We start from the raw sequence: 15,639 nt of genomic DNA, 5'->3' as shown, positions 1-15,639 counted from the left end.
CTACATACATACATATATAAATTATTCTAATAAGCCAATTTGCTGCTCAAGAAACATTTCTTATTGTCATTAATGCTGAAAACAGATGTTTACAGATGTTTGTTTACTGCCAAATATTTGAGAGAAATTATAATTTCAGGATTCTTTAATGAATAGACCGTTAACAAAACAGAATTTGAAATCAAAAACAATGTGATACAAGTGTCTTTACGATCAGTTTTGAACAATTTAATGCATCCTTGATGAATAAAAGTTTCAATTATACAAAAAATTACTGTTTGAGAAACCTTTTCACATGCAGTGCGAGCACCTCAAGACTGAAATTATATTCAAAGGACTTTAAAAGTCAAGCCTTCTGTGTGTTTAAGTGTATGTAAAAAAGGTATGTTCACTGTGGATGACACACTGAAGCTCTGAGTGTTTACTGAGACGCTCAACCTGTAATTTATTGCCATTATTCACCTATAACACACATGCCTACAAATAATAGACAAATTGAAAGAAATCTACATTTATGTGTAAGGAGGTTCTCCTGTCTGACAGAGTTTAGTGTGTGTTTGGAGTTAGTGTAGCTTTGTGTGTGTGTGTGTGTGTGTGTGTGTGTGGGGGTGAGTGTGGAGGGTTTAATGTGATAAATTCAACGTGTATGCGTGTTGTGCACATTGGTTGCATAATCGTGTGTAGGCTGCTGTTAGTGTTACAAAGGGCCAAAGTTTACAGCGTTCTAGATGAAGCACATCTATGCAGACTGTCTGATAAATATGTAATCGTTTCAAATAAAAAAGGAACAGAATCAGAGCAACAAACTCCCTGGCAAACAGTTTCCTACACTGTGCTAATCTCTTGTATCTTTCCTTCCCCCTCATATAATAATTTAAAAATGCAATGTATAATCATTTACTGACTTATTTGATAGTAGCCATATAATAATATTTATTATTATATTATTAATTTACATTATATTAATTCTAAATACATATACACATATATATACACATAAAAATCTAATATATGAATTAGAAATACATAAAAATAATTTTGCTCTTGAAAAACTATGTACATCCATTCATATACATACATTATACATTTTGCATTATTTAATTATGAATACATACATAATATTTATATCTATATATGCATTTATATTGTTATATATTATCATTTTATATCAATAATAAATATATTATATATAAATATTTTATAGAATAAAATATATTATATAAATTATATATACATTATATATTATATTTACATCCATGTATGTGTAATTATATTGGTTCTAATAATGTCATTCTGTGTCATTCTACAGACCTCTGGGACTTTCTGAATGGGGAGACACCCTCGAATCCACCTCGTCGTCTTCATCGTCATCAGAGATCACATCCACATCACTGCATTCCTGCAGGCCATCTGATTGGTCCATCGATTCCTGGCTAGCCAATGGGGTGTCAGTATTGGGGTCGGTATCGCTCTCTCTGCGAGTTGATGGGGCCTTGAAAAGAGGAAATGAGAAGCGAATGAGATTTGGGAGCTACAACATTGTAGCTCTTGCATACTTTAGTATGCGTCATGTGGTGTTTGACAAGCTTTGCTTCTGAGTGCAAAAATAAATTTGAATTCTGATTAAACTAAAACCTAACTAAAAACTGTAAAATGAACTCACCCGTGAGCCTGCACTTCCAGCTCCATTTCCTCGAGCGGCGCTATTGGTCTTAAGATCCCTGAGCTGTTTCTCCAGCTGGGCTCTGGCTCTCTCGCTGTCCCTGAGTTTGCCCTCGGCTCCCCTGAGGCGTCCCAGCTCCTCCTGCAGCAGACTGTGCTGCCGTTGAAGCAGGGCCAGCTCTCCCAGAGAGCCAACGTCACTCGCTCCATCCCGGGACAGGGAGCGCACCATCCGAACCCCTGCGGTGGCCAGGGAGACGGAGCTCTCTCGTAGGCAGAGCTCTAAGATGGAGTCCTGTCGTATCACCACACCCTAGGAGAGGATGAGTTTTTGGCCTCACTGACAATTCATTTTGGATCCCGTTTGGACGTCAGTGCTTAGAAGAATATCTGATAAATGTGTTTTGCAATGCACACATACCTGCAGAGCGTGTAACTGAGCACTGAGATTCACCAGCCTCTGTGACACCTCCTAAAACACAAAAGACATTCAGGTGCATATTAATAAAAAATAATAATATAAATACATAAATACACACACTAGTCCATACAAGCCTGGAAATTTGGGTGTCCTTGTAATATTTATAGGAGGCTAGTGATGCACAGTACAGTGGAGGGCAATATTTTTTTGCATAATAACTAAAAACTAATTCATACCAATAATGGAATTACAGTTGATAATTTCACGTAATTGTGTTATGGACCATGGTTTGCATTGGTTTATAAATTTAAAATAACAATTTTAAAATAATTTATTTCTGTGATGGCAAAGCTGATTTTTTTTTTTAGCAGCCGTTACTCCAGTCTTCAGTGTCACATGATCCTTCAGAAATCATTCTAATATGCTGATTTGTTCCTCAAGAAACATTATTATTAATGCTGAAAACAGTTGTGCGGTTTAATGTTTTTGTTGTAAAAAAGGATATTCATGAATAGAAAGGATTCAGGATTCACTGATGAATAGAGAGTTCATTTATTTGAAATGAAAAGCTTTTGTAATATTACAAACGTCTTTACTGTCACTTTGATCAACAATGCATCCTTGCTGAATGAAATATTAATTTGATACAGTTACTGATCCCAAACATTTGAATTTAAAGGTCCCATGACATGCTGTTTTTTTGGATGCTTTTATATAGGCCTAAGTGGTCCCTAGTACTGTATCTGAAGTCTCGTTCCCGAAATTCAGCTTTGGTGCAGAATTTCAGCCACTACAAGCCAGTCCCAAAATGAGCTTTCCTTAGGACGAGCCATTTCTGTGTCTGTAGCTTTAAATGCTAATGATGAGGAGAGAGCAGGGCAAGGTGGAGGGTAGGTGTGGCCTTAACCAGCTTGCGACTACGTTACCATGCGTTAATGTTGACAGTGGATGTATCGCAATGGCTCGTAGACACGCAGTCCTTCAAGCTTTTCAGTTTGACCCAGAATCTGATCCGGATGGAGAAGCACCAGATGAAGAAGCTGCAACTCAGCGGCTACAGCAGGACGTCTCCGAATGGTTAGTTTAAAATATTGTGTCTGGATACGGTCAGTGTTTCCCACACATAGACTTTACCTGGGTGGACCGCAACAATATCCACCGCCCGCTGCCATTAGCTCCCATGTCTCACACACACGAGCGCGACTTTAGAACAATATTTAGTAACTTTCAGACCCTTTAGGCGGCTTTTTTCCCATAACGGGTACATGCTAACAAACCTAACGACTAAAAAAAAAAAAAAAACTTATTCAGTTGGAAGATGTCTCCAGTACTGCCCCGCGAGCGCGAGGTCTCTCTCCCGACGCAGTGTCACCTCTCTCGGCGTCTGTTCTGAGCAGCGAGCGGCAGAGAAGCAACGCTTTCGGTGATTCAAATTATGAACATAATTGGTCTGTTAACATGCGCAGTTTATTATTGCTCAGAAGCATAACAGTGCATCGCTCGTTTGCAAGCCATGATGTCTCTCTCGGAAAAAAAAAAAAAAACATTGCGCTCACGCACAGTCTTAGCTCATTTTCTCATGGGCGGGCAAAGCAGAGAAAGGGGAGGTAACCTTTCCCCGTATGACGACATAAGGGGAAGATTCCAGATCGGGCCATCTGAGCTTTCATTTTCTCAAAAAGCAGGATACCCTGGATACGAAGCAAGATACCCAGGGCTCGGTTTACACCTATCGCCATTTCTAGCCACTGGGGGACCATAGTCAGGCTAGGGGAACTCATATTAATGTTAAAAAACCTCATAAAGTGAAATTTTCATGCCATGGGACCTTTAATTTTTCAGTAAATTAAAAGCAAAAGTTAACGAGTTTTTCACATTGTCTTTATGTACAGTCAGGTCCATAAATATTGGGACATCAACACAATTCTAACATTTGTGGCTCTATACACCACCACAATGGATTTCAAATGAAACGAACAAGATGTGCTTTAACTGCAGACTGTCAGCTTTAATTTGAGGGTATTTACATCCAAATCAGGTGAACGGTGTAGGAATTACAACAGTTTGCATATGTGCCTCCCACTTGTTAAGGGACCAAAAGTAATTGGACAGAATAATAATCATAAATCAAACTTTCACTTTTTAATACTTGGTTGCACATCCTTTGCAGCCAATTACAGCCTGAAGTCTGGAACGCATAGACATCACCAGGCGCTGGGTTTCATCCCTGGTGATGCTCTGCCAGGCCTCTACTGCAACCGTCTTCAGTTCCTGCTTGTTCTTGGGGCATTTTCCCTTCAGTTAGTGAAATGCATGCTCAATCGGATTCAGGTCAGTTGATTGACTTGGCCATTGCATAACAGTCCACTTCTTTCCCTTCAAAAACTCTTTGGTTGCTTTTGCAGTATGCTTTGGGTCATTGTTCATCTACACTGTGAAGCGCCGTCCAGTGAGTTCTGAAGCATTTGGCTGAATATGAGCAGATAAAATTGCCCGAAACACTTCAGAATTCATCCTGCTGCTTTTGTCAGCAGTCACATCATCAATAAATACAAGAGAACCAGTTCCACTGGCAGCCATGCATGCCCACGCCATGACACTACCACCACCACGCTTCACTGATGAGGTGGTATGCTTAGGATCATGAGCAGTTCCTTTCCTTCTCCATACTCTTCTCTTCCCATCACTCTGGTACAAGTTGATCTTGGTCTCATCTGTCCATAGGATGTTGTTCCAGAACTCTGAAGGCTTTTTTAGATGTCGTTTGGCAAACTCTAATCTGGCCTTCCTGTTTTTGAGGCTCACCAATGGTTTACATCTTGTGGTGAACCCTCTGTATTCACTCTGGTGAAGTCTTCTCTTGATTGTTGACTTTGACACACATACACCTACCTCCTGGAGAGTGTTCTTGATCTGGCCAACTGTTGTGAAGGGTGTTTTCTTCACCAGGGAAAGAATTCTTCGGTCATCCACCACAGTTGTTTTCCGTGGTCTTCCGGGTCGTTTGGTGTTGCTGAGCTCACCGGTGCGTTCCTTTTTAAGAATGTTCCAAACAGTTGTTTTGGCCACGCCTAATGTTTTTGCTATCTCTCTGATGGATTTGTTTTGTTTTTTCAGCCTAATGATGGCTTGCTTCACTGATAGTGACAGCTCTTTGGATCTCATCTTGACAGTTGACAGCAACAGATTCCAAATGCAAATAGCACACTTGAAATGAACTCTGGACCTTTTATCTGCTCATTGTAATTGGGATAATGAGGGAATAACACACACCTGGCCATGGAACAGCTGAGAAGCCAATTGTCCCATTACTTTTGGTCCCTTAACAAGTGGGAGGCACATATGAAAACTGTTGTAATTCCCACACCATTCACCTGATTTGGATGTAAATACCCTCAAATTAAAGCTGACAGTCTGCAGTTAAAGCACATCTTGTTCGTTTCATTTGAAATCCATTGTGGTGGTGTATAGAGCCAAAAATGTTAGAATTGTGTCAAAGTCCCAATATTTATGGACCTGACTGTATGTATTGCAAAATCCATATTCTAATCTTTTAAATCGCAAGCTATTGTGTGTGTAAGTGTGCTTTGTTTTTATTAATTTGCTAGTCATTCTATTCAGTTTAAAGAATTCTAAAGTAAAATGTTAAATAATCAGTTATCATTATCAGCCCATATGTATGCGCTGATACACTCAGCACATCCCTACACAGCACACATTAAGCCTAAATGTCAGTACCTCACTTGGTGTCTTGTCCTCCATTTGATTCCCATTACCATCCTGTAGAGAATTGGGAAGATTTTCATTATTCACACAATCAAAATTCCAAACCAGCAAATTAATTCAAAAAGCTTTCATTCGTCAGCACACATTGATAAGCACTGTCTTGCTATGTGTCGATGAAAAGGGAGATGAAGCACAGCTTTCAAGCACCAGTGGTGAGTCGTGATGGAGAGTTTTTTGGTAGATTCAGGTTGCTATGGAAACCTGCAAGTTTCAGATGGGCTTGGAAAATGACTAATTTTTTTTCAGCATTACATAAAAACTCAGCAATAGCGTTGAACCATCTTACTGTGTGCATAATTATTACATTTCATGAAGCAGGCAATGCTGGATGTCAGAGAAGTATGATAAGCAACTCCGTAACAGATTTAGAAGCATATTTTCTTACAAAAAGTTAGTTTTGTGTACCTGAACAACTTGGTTCTCCTGAGAGCCATTGACTAATACCTCTTGTCCATCTAGAAGAATGCAGGAAGCACAATGGTCAGATAATAAGGTATATTTAGCCAATCATTTACATACGGTCACGGAACGTGGTTGTAGTAACTGGTGCACGACGAAGGAGTAGATGAAAGGAGTCTTTAATAATTGTCATCAACACACAACTTTCCATTGAAATAACATTAAACCAAGACCAACATTAGGGGAGAACTGAGGACTTATAAAGGAACGGAAACAAAGAAGCAAACAAGATGATTGATTAAAACAGGTGATCTAAATGAACGAAGATTAACAAAACGAGAACAGGAAATACCAAATAAGGTCAGACAGGAACTAAACAGAAACCAACACGTAGCACATACTGTGTGTTGTGTATTTGACACCTACTGATTACTAGCGCTCCAGTGTGGTTGTGATGGCCGTTGGAACTGCAGGGCAGAGGAACCTCAAAATTGGATCCTAATAACAGCTCTGTCAATCTGTCCACTGCAGAGAGCGAGACAAAGTACATCATGACATTTTAAAAGATATTATTGAAGATCTGAGCATGAGGTCAGAAGATTTAGCTAAAATGGTCTGTGAACTTTCCAAAATATGAAAAAAAAAAAAAAGAATATTAAACTTTTTGTTTAAATAAAGAGAGACAGAGATCTACTGGCAGCAAGTATGAATTTTATAATATTTTAATATCTTTTTCTTGTTATTTTATTTATTTTAAATATATTTAATTTACACAAACTAAAACAAAAACATAAACAATAATTTATTCAGAGCATTGGTCAATATTTTATATATTTCAAATATTTTCAATTTCTACAATGCCAAAACCTCAAACTTTTTCAGACAATAATTTAAATGTTAGAAATATATATATTTAAATATTTCCAATATATTTTTAATCTCTATGAACTAAACATATATAATTAAAAATACTGTCTGAAATATATTTTGCTTCTGTTTTCACTAATGTAATCTGTCGTTTATTTATTCAGATGCCGTGCCGATTTATTAATTGCTAAGATGCTGAATCTTCAAAGCTTTCATTTGGATATTTGAATATTTTTACATTAAACATAAAACCAGAAGATTTTTATGGTTGTGTTTTTTTAATTATTAAAAAAATAAATGAATGAATAAATAAAACAATTATACAAAAATCACCTTATCACCTAACATGGCAAAAGCAGTCTTGCACTCTAACCTTCTTTTCTGTGGCAATGCACTGCTTACTCATAGTGTGAATAATTTAACCCAGGGGTGCCCAACCCTGTTCCTGGCGATTGACTGTCCGGCAAAGTTCAGCTCCAACTCTAATCAAACACACCTGAAGCAACTAATTAAGGTCTTCAGGATCACGTGAAAATTAAAGGCAGGTGTGTTTGATTAGAGTTGGAGCTGAACTTTGCAGGACAGTCGATTGCCAGGAACCGGGTTGGGCACCCCTGCTTTAACCTATTAACATGGGCGGTGAAATAAATACACACTAGAGGGTGAAACCAGCCTCATACAGGTGGAACGCCCTGCTTTAGCCCCGAATGTAACATCCTGTCTGTCTTACCCTCAGTTATGGCCTGTGTGAGCAGCTGTTCCCCGCGAGGCGCTTGAGGAGACTCGACTCTGAACAGGTTTCTGGAACAGGACGGCAGCATGACCTCATAACCTCCCATGACCTCCGCCAAGTCAGAGAACAGGGTGACTCGCTCCTGAAGCAGCTCTAACACCTCCCTGTCCTTCTGCTGGATATCAGCTGAAACACAGAGCAAAGGTGGAACAAAGTGCTTGTTTGAATAAAACGCCAACGTCAGCATCTTTACACTCAAGATAGTGGCCTTGTTCCTTTTTCAAATTCTGTATAAAGATGTCAAAACATAAAAATCTGTATAAGACAAGACAACTTTTTTTACTAGCTAGCTCATTAGTTTTGAGAAAATGTCTTGTGATGGGTTACCAACTGAACTGACAGATGGGTGAAAGAGCACTTTTGAGCTTTTTAAAATGCTTCTTTCAATCCTTCAATGCTTAACCCACTGTAGTGATTCATCTTTTGAAAAAAAAAAGTCTGAATGAAAACGTGTTTGTCCCAGTGTTGGGAGTGTGAATGTGTGTGCGTTAGTGTTTAAAGCAAACCTTTGAGTCTTCGCAGAAGGGCCTTGTCCTCCGTTTCTATCAGAGGGAATTCTTCTCTTGATGGACAGCTGTGTGATAAAACAATGAAGGTAAATGAGAATGACCACTAAAATGGTAGTTTAGTGCCTTTAGTGGAAGTCAATTAACACTGCAGTCATCTATACACTAGTGTCCCTGCTTTGTTTTCTTGGAAAATAGACAGAAAATATAAGTCACTCTATACAGTTCTTGAATGAAACTGAAAATATTGCCAATGCTTGTACTTTCTTTGCTAGTTTATTTTTTTCTGAAGGAAGTGGTTAGAATTTATTCATTTTGAAAGTGTCACTGTATACCAGGGTTTTTTTAAAACTGCAGTCAGGGGACTCCCAGAGGGGAGCAAGGGGGTATTAGCAAAAAAATGTTGAGTAAAAAAAGGCTACAAAAATAACAAATATAAATATTTATTAATGATAACTATTAATAAATAATAATAACATATATATAATATATATATTATACCACATAATTATTATTCTTATTATTAATAATATTAATATGAAGAATAAAATAACAACAATTACTACTATTAATAACTATTATTCATTCTAATTATAAATATGAATAATAATAATAATAGTACTTACTAATAAATCAATAAATAATTACTGAATTTTACATTATTGCCTGTAATATCACTCTTACTATTTTTTACACATAGTATAAATGGTGTCTTTTCTAAGATGTCTTTATATTTTTGGGAAGGAATCCCTTGCAAGCTGTCAAGTTTGTTTTTGCTGAGCTGTAATGTAAACAAAGGCTACTGGCAAGTCAAGCTTCCCACAGAACTGACATATCCCTTCGAAATGTCCTGATTCAAAAGAGAATACAAAGGAACAATAGAGAAAAGTGCTTTCATGGGATTTTCCATTCAATTGCAAAGAGAGAGATGGAGAAAAAGTCAAATGGCAGCTTTGAGTGTTGTGTGGACTGATGTATTTGCATGCATGTACCTGCTGATGGTTTGCTGTATGAGCCGTATCCAGGTGTTTCTGTCATCTTTAGATGCCGCATAGAGCTCGTACATCTCAGGTGGGCTGGACTCACTGCTGATCAGGAACAAGCCTCGCTCCTGATTAGCTATGTCTCGGACCAAGAGACTCTGCAGTGAGACCACAGCAGATTTATCCTACAGAGAGAATGAGAAGAAAAGAGATATTGCACAGATTTTCACAAACAATTCGCTTCACAGTATCACAGCTACATAGAAAATTTAAATACTTAATCGCAAAGTAACTTACCAAACTGGCAAAGATGAACCGTTGATCTTTTTCTTGCAAGAATACTAGAATATCAGTCATCAGCATAACCTGAACATCTAGAACACAAAGAAAACTGAAATTCTGTACATTCAAACACCCACAGCACATTACATGTCAGCTAATACAATAGCATGTGTCTCTCTCCCTCTCACATAGACACGTATCACATCACACTTCCTCATAAACAGTCACAGTCTTCACTACCTTTGAGGCGAGAGCTGGGCGTTTTCCAGAGCAGCGTGCCTTCGTGTATCAGCTGCCTGCGGAGCAGTTCAGCCGGTCTGAATAGGGCTCCGGAGCGGAGTTTGGCCTCAGCCCGTGGGTCGACCCTGGACCGGATCTCCTGCAGTCGCTGTGTTCTTTCAAGCTCCAACACCTGCTGGTCCACCGAACAGAGCAGCTCCCGTATACAAGACAGCGCATGAGACAGACCTGCAGCTTCCTCTGGATTGTCTGCATTGGTACATACAATAGTCAGTCTAAAAAGTCCATAACCAGGGGCATTTTATGACACATGTATATAATAATAATACAAAATATATATATATATATATATAAAAATAATAAAAAAAATAATATATATACATTTTAAAGGGACACTGAAAAGTTACAGACCATGGAAGGAAGGCCGGAGGTGAGCAGCTGTTTAAATACAGTCAGTATTAATATTGGTGACATTTATATGCTTGTGTGTTACCTTTGGTGTTATCAAAGATGCGTTGCAACAGGACGGGATATTTCGTGATGCGCTGAGTGACCAATAGGATGCACTCCTGGAACCCATGACGACGGAGTAGAGGACCCCGACTCACCCTCTGAGAGCGATAAAGACAATGATAAATGGACTGTCAACGGTTTCTGCCTCTGTGTGCTATATTTCTACACAGACAGTCTAAAGTTGTGTCCAAAATCTACAGCAGCTGTCATGCCCAGTCAGACAGATTTGTGTATGAAGGCACCTGCTCAGGAAACTGATTTTAGAAAGATACCATAACATCATGTTTAATGAGCTAGAACTAATTTAAGTGAGCTTAAAGCTAACCAAGCAAATATTTAATGACTAAAACTTTTATTTCTAAGTAGAATTCTGTAAATCTGTAACAAAGTTTTGTAAAAATACTTGAAAACACTTTATTTTACGGTGTCCTTGTTACATGTACTTACTATTATAATAACAATAAATTATGCATAATTAAATGCAAGTAACCTTAAACCAAACCCTAATCCTAACCCTATCCATATAGTAAGTACATGTAGTTAATTAATATTACTCAGTACTTAAATGTATAATTACACTGTAACAAGAACACCTTAAAATAAAGTGTAACCGAAAACTTTTCAAGTGAACATCCTTTTATACTGTACATTGTAATGTTGTGATGCCTAAATTCACTTGTAGATTTAAAAACAAATTTACAGTTATTTGTTTTATATTCAGACAATATATGATTTTATACACATTTTCATTTTAGCCAGTATTTTTCATTTTAAAATACTTTGATCTTGCCATGAAAATAGCCTTTGATGGTAATTAAAATAAATAAATAAATACTATTAAAATGAATCATTTTTATTAATTTATAAAATTATTTAATAGTATCAGACAAAATTGTACTAATATTGTTTAGTAATATATAATAAATATATAAATAATATAGTAATATTTAATAAATATATAAATATTATAGCAATATATAATATAGTATACATTATAATTTTGGTCAGAATCTTTTCAGGTAATTTCATTTTGCCATGAAAATAGCCTTATATGCTCAAATAATTTACCGTATTGGAGAGAAGTTAATCATATCAGGCACTGACCAGTATTGGACAGAAGTTTACTGCTGATGTATCCCAAAATTATTAATATTTATATTAATATTTAAAACTTGCCTTTTTGTCTTTATTAAATAGGAAAGCCAAGGTTTTGACAAGAACGTGCACACACAACCCTGGGTCACCTTGCACACCACTGCTCTGACAATATTTAACTTTATAAATAAAAGGAGTGCATTCAATAGCATATGCGTTTTGCTATGTCGCTGGTTTTGTTATTGAAACAGCCCCATACTAAGCTATTACAACTAAAATAATGCACAAGAGCCAAACACGATCAAGATACCTGGAAATCTGATGATTCACACATCTATGAGAATTTGCAGGCATTTAATCCATTAATGCACCCGCCCACCATCATTCATCACTCAGTACCACTCTGTCTTCCCACTAGCAACACATGAGACAACACCTGACCCGGTTATGCAAACACAAAATGCACCCGGACAGCAAACACCCTCGCTGGTCCCTCTTGTTCTTACCCGTATAAAGAGCTGCAGTCTCTTGTCTCTGGCCAGCAGCTCTTTGTAGAGTTTGACGGCCTTCATATGACGACTGCAGAACTCAGAATACACCTTCAGCATCTCGTCAGCGCACTGACCTGAGAACTGACGGACACACAAAGACAGTGCACTGTGAACATTTTGCTCCTTGAAACCTGAAAGCTTTCAACCTCCCACTCTCATACACTCGGAGAGAATGACGTTTAAATTTCCATTTGTCACTTTTTCTTTCTTGTGGACTTTTCACTGCCTCTACATCATGACATCAAGCTTTTCTTATTCAAAACCATGTATTTGCAATTAAATGAATTAATATTTTTTAAGGCTCTTTGTTAAAAGTAATTTCAAAAACACTTTTAAAACAGATCCATTCCATTTTGTAGCACTATGGCATAATTAACTGTTTATTTTTTACATTAATGCATTAAATTGACAGCTCTAATTTGTATGACACATTTTAAACTGGCAATTAAAACAGACACATTCATCCAAAATCACTTAAGGCAGGCCAAATGTAACCAAATGCATTTATTTCCTGTTCCGCCCACCTAAACTAACAATCACACTCCTACCTGTTGCATTAGCAAATCGCTGATCTGAGTGATGGTGAAATTGTTTGTGCTGTCAGGTTGCAGGCTTTGAGTGCGCCGTGCGAGGAGTTGTGTGAGGAAGTGCGTGTGAAGCATCAACAGGCGCTCCAGGCAGGGGAACAGCGCATGCACGACTCCTGGCTCCAGCTGCACCTCCTCCAGCATGCCCCGCCTGAACACACCATCCATGATCCGCAGCGTCCGAACGTGATGGAGCTCCGTCTGGATCAGCTCTGAAATGACATCGGCGAGGTTCTTAAAGAGGCCATTGGATGCCCATTTTCCACAAGTTGATATAATTCTTTAGAGTCTTAATGAAAAGTCTATAACATACTTTGGTTAAAATGTCTCAATAGTAGTGTAAAAAACACCTTCTTTACCCTGTCAAAATCAGCTGTTTTCATCAAGCCATTTTTTAGTCCATGTTGCTTTAAATGCTAATGAGCTCTGCTGACCCCACCCCTCTCTTCTGTGGGGTGACGAGCAGTACTGTTTACTTTAGCTGCGAAACTGGCTAACTAGCACGTTATCAGGAAATTGTGGCCTAATGTTAAAGAGTCGGACTCATTATCCAAAGGTTGCGTGTTCGAGTCTCGGGCCGGCAGGGATTGTAGGTGGGGAGAGCATCACCATCACCTGTCTAGCATCACCAGATCTGCACTCCACTGGTTTGAATCCTATCTCACAGGTAGGTCTTTCAGGGTTTCCTGGGGAGGAGAGCTATCCAAAGAACATCAACTGGCCGCAGGGTTTCCTCGGGGATCGGTTCTTGGACCCCTCTTCTTCACCATATTCACTACATCACTGGGACCCATTGTACAAGCACATGGTTTCTCCTACCATTGCTATGCTGATGACACACACCTCTATCATTCATTTTAACCAGACAATCAAATAGTAGCTGCATGGATCTCAGGCTGCCTGGCAAACATCTCAGCATGGATGAAGAAACATCACCTACAGCTCAACCTGGCAAAGACTGAGCTTCTCGTTTTCCCTGCCACTCCGACTCTACAGCATGATTTCATCATCCTGCTAGGTTCATCAAAAATTATTCTTTGGTGACCAGCTGACCTTCAATGACCATATTGTAAAGACAGCTCGATCTTACAGGTTTGCATTGCACAACATCAGGAGGATCAAGCCCTTCCAAACAGAGCATGCTGCACAGCTTCTTGCCCATGCCCTTGTCATTTCTAGGCTGGACTATTGCAATGCTCTTCTGGCTTCCATCATGGGCAATCAAACCTCGACAATTGATTCAGAATGCAGCGGCACGACTGGTCTTCCATGAGCCCAAAAGAGCCCACTTCACACCTCTCTTTATCTCCCTGCATTAGGTACCGGTTGCGGCTCGTATCAAGTTCAAGACATTGATGTTTGCGTACAGAACAGCCATACGCTCAGGACCCTATACTTCCTCCTCACTCTGACGACGCTACATCCCCTCCAGAAGCCTGAGATCTGTAAGTAACTGATGCCTTGTTGTTACATCACAGAGAGGCATTTTCGTTCACCTTTCCTGGCTGGTGAAATGATCTTCCCACAATTGCAGTAATGAACAGAACACCCAACACGTTATGTGACAGCAACACTAATTTAATCCCATACCCAACTGATGTTAGAGCGTTGTTGAGAGAGAACAAGAATGTATTGGAAACATACTACTGCCTACCTGACTATGCCTGAGAGGTAAGAACAAATACACTTACCCGAGATGTTTTTTTTTATTTTTTATATACCTCTGAAATATATGATGGTAGTCTTGAAAACAATCTTTTAATGTGTTATTGAATAAAATATTAGTTAATTATCAAAGAAAGAAAAAAATAACTGTCATAATATGGACTTTTGTAAATGCTGTGATACTGTGATGATCAGATACTGTTATTTCCTTCTCACATTGCTGATTTCACAATTAACTCTTTACCTGAACAGTTTAAGTTGCTGTATATGGTATCATTGTAATCCTTGACCATCAAAACAGGGATAGACATGACCTTTTCTGTATTATCATGTTTGGTTCAGGAAATATGACACAAAATACATAATTTGGTTATGGCAGAAAGTAAAATGGTCGCCATGGCAACCACGAGGTGTTTTTGCGATGGCTCCATTTCTGAAAATGTTTAGAGCCGCAAATTATACAAGTGTACAAAGTTTCATGCTTTCATGAAAAAGTGAACATTATTTTCATATATCACCTGGACTATTGTATAAAATTGCGTTTTGAGGAAAAACAAACAAAGGCTAAGCCGCGTCGCATTTTATTAGGCTATTATTCAGAAATTATGTAGGCTAAAATGCCGGTAAATCAAAAATGTTTACAAACATTATAAACACAGTTATTAGTTTCTCTCCACTACAAATCCTCTAAACTTAAGGATATAGCCTATAGGCTATAAAAATGTCATTCCAAAAACAAATTAAAGGTGAAACTGATGCCTACCTCTCTCACTCGGCACGAATCCAAATGTTTCCATATTCTCGACGTATACTAAAATATTATTTATTGGCTTTTACTTTCATCAATGTAAAACATCATCCTTCACATCGGCAATAACAGCACAGTGAGGCGGTGGTTACGCTGAACGCAACAGATCGGACAACAGAGCACTGTAACTTTTTACACGTTCCTTTAACTGTATTTTATTTGGATAATGAACTGGCTGCAATGTTGCAAAAATATGTCTTTGTGCGCGTGAGGCGCCAACGTGATACGGCCATACCAACGCTGGTTGATTATACAGATGCAAGACATCATTCAAAACTGTCAAGCTATTGCAAAACAAATAAAACTGTCAAGCTATTGCAAAATAAGGAAAACTACTTTCTGCCGTCTCGTTTTCCTTTCCGAGAACGTTGGAATTCGTCACAATGAACCGTAGGCCTAACAGCATATTGTTTTTTTTTCTTTCGTTTTGTTAATCTGTCAATGATTTATGTGAAATATATTTAGTGTATAGGCATATATA

At 38.3% G+C, this 15,639-nt stretch overlaps 1 protein-coding gene across 2 annotated transcripts in view; it reads right to left on the bottom strand.

Moving 5' to 3' along the window:
• LOC306847689 (rho guanine nucleotide exchange factor 2-like) overlaps positions 1 to 15,639 on the bottom strand; it is a 51,685-nt gene that overhangs the window by 2,336 nt on the left and 33,710 nt on the right. For both annotated transcript variants that reach the window (XM_079381793.1, XM_079381794.1), the window contains 14 exons: positions 12,647 to 12,897; positions 12,054 to 12,179; positions 10,433 to 10,550; positions 9,940 to 10,188; positions 9,715 to 9,791; positions 9,427 to 9,602; positions 8,435 to 8,502; positions 7,866 to 8,054; positions 6,695 to 6,793; positions 6,275 to 6,324; positions 5,822 to 5,863; positions 2,084 to 2,134; positions 1,664 to 1,975; positions 1,312 to 1,492 (listed from right to left, as the gene is read on the bottom strand). In XM_079381793.1, the coding sequence (XP_079237919.1) occupies positions 1,312 to 1,492; positions 1,664 to 1,975; positions 2,084 to 2,134; positions 5,822 to 5,863; positions 6,275 to 6,324; positions 6,695 to 6,793; positions 7,866 to 8,054; positions 8,435 to 8,502; positions 9,427 to 9,602; positions 9,715 to 9,791; positions 9,940 to 10,188; positions 10,433 to 10,550; positions 12,054 to 12,179; positions 12,647 to 12,897 (1,989 nt within the window). The remainder of the gene's footprint in view (positions 1 to 1,311; positions 1,493 to 1,663; positions 1,976 to 2,083; positions 2,135 to 5,821; positions 5,864 to 6,274; positions 6,325 to 6,694; positions 6,794 to 7,865; positions 8,055 to 8,434; positions 8,503 to 9,426; positions 9,603 to 9,714; positions 9,792 to 9,939; positions 10,189 to 10,432; positions 10,551 to 12,053; positions 12,180 to 12,646; positions 12,898 to 15,639) is intronic.

Source organism: Barbus barbus (genome assembly GCF_936440315.1).
Source record: "Barbus barbus genome assembly, chromosome: 27".
Classification (NCBI taxonomy): Eukaryota; Metazoa; Chordata; class Actinopteri; order Cypriniformes; family Cyprinidae; genus Barbus; species Barbus barbus.
The sequence above is the reverse complement of the archived record's forward strand: the minus strand, read 5'-3'. Positions and strand labels throughout refer to the sequence as shown.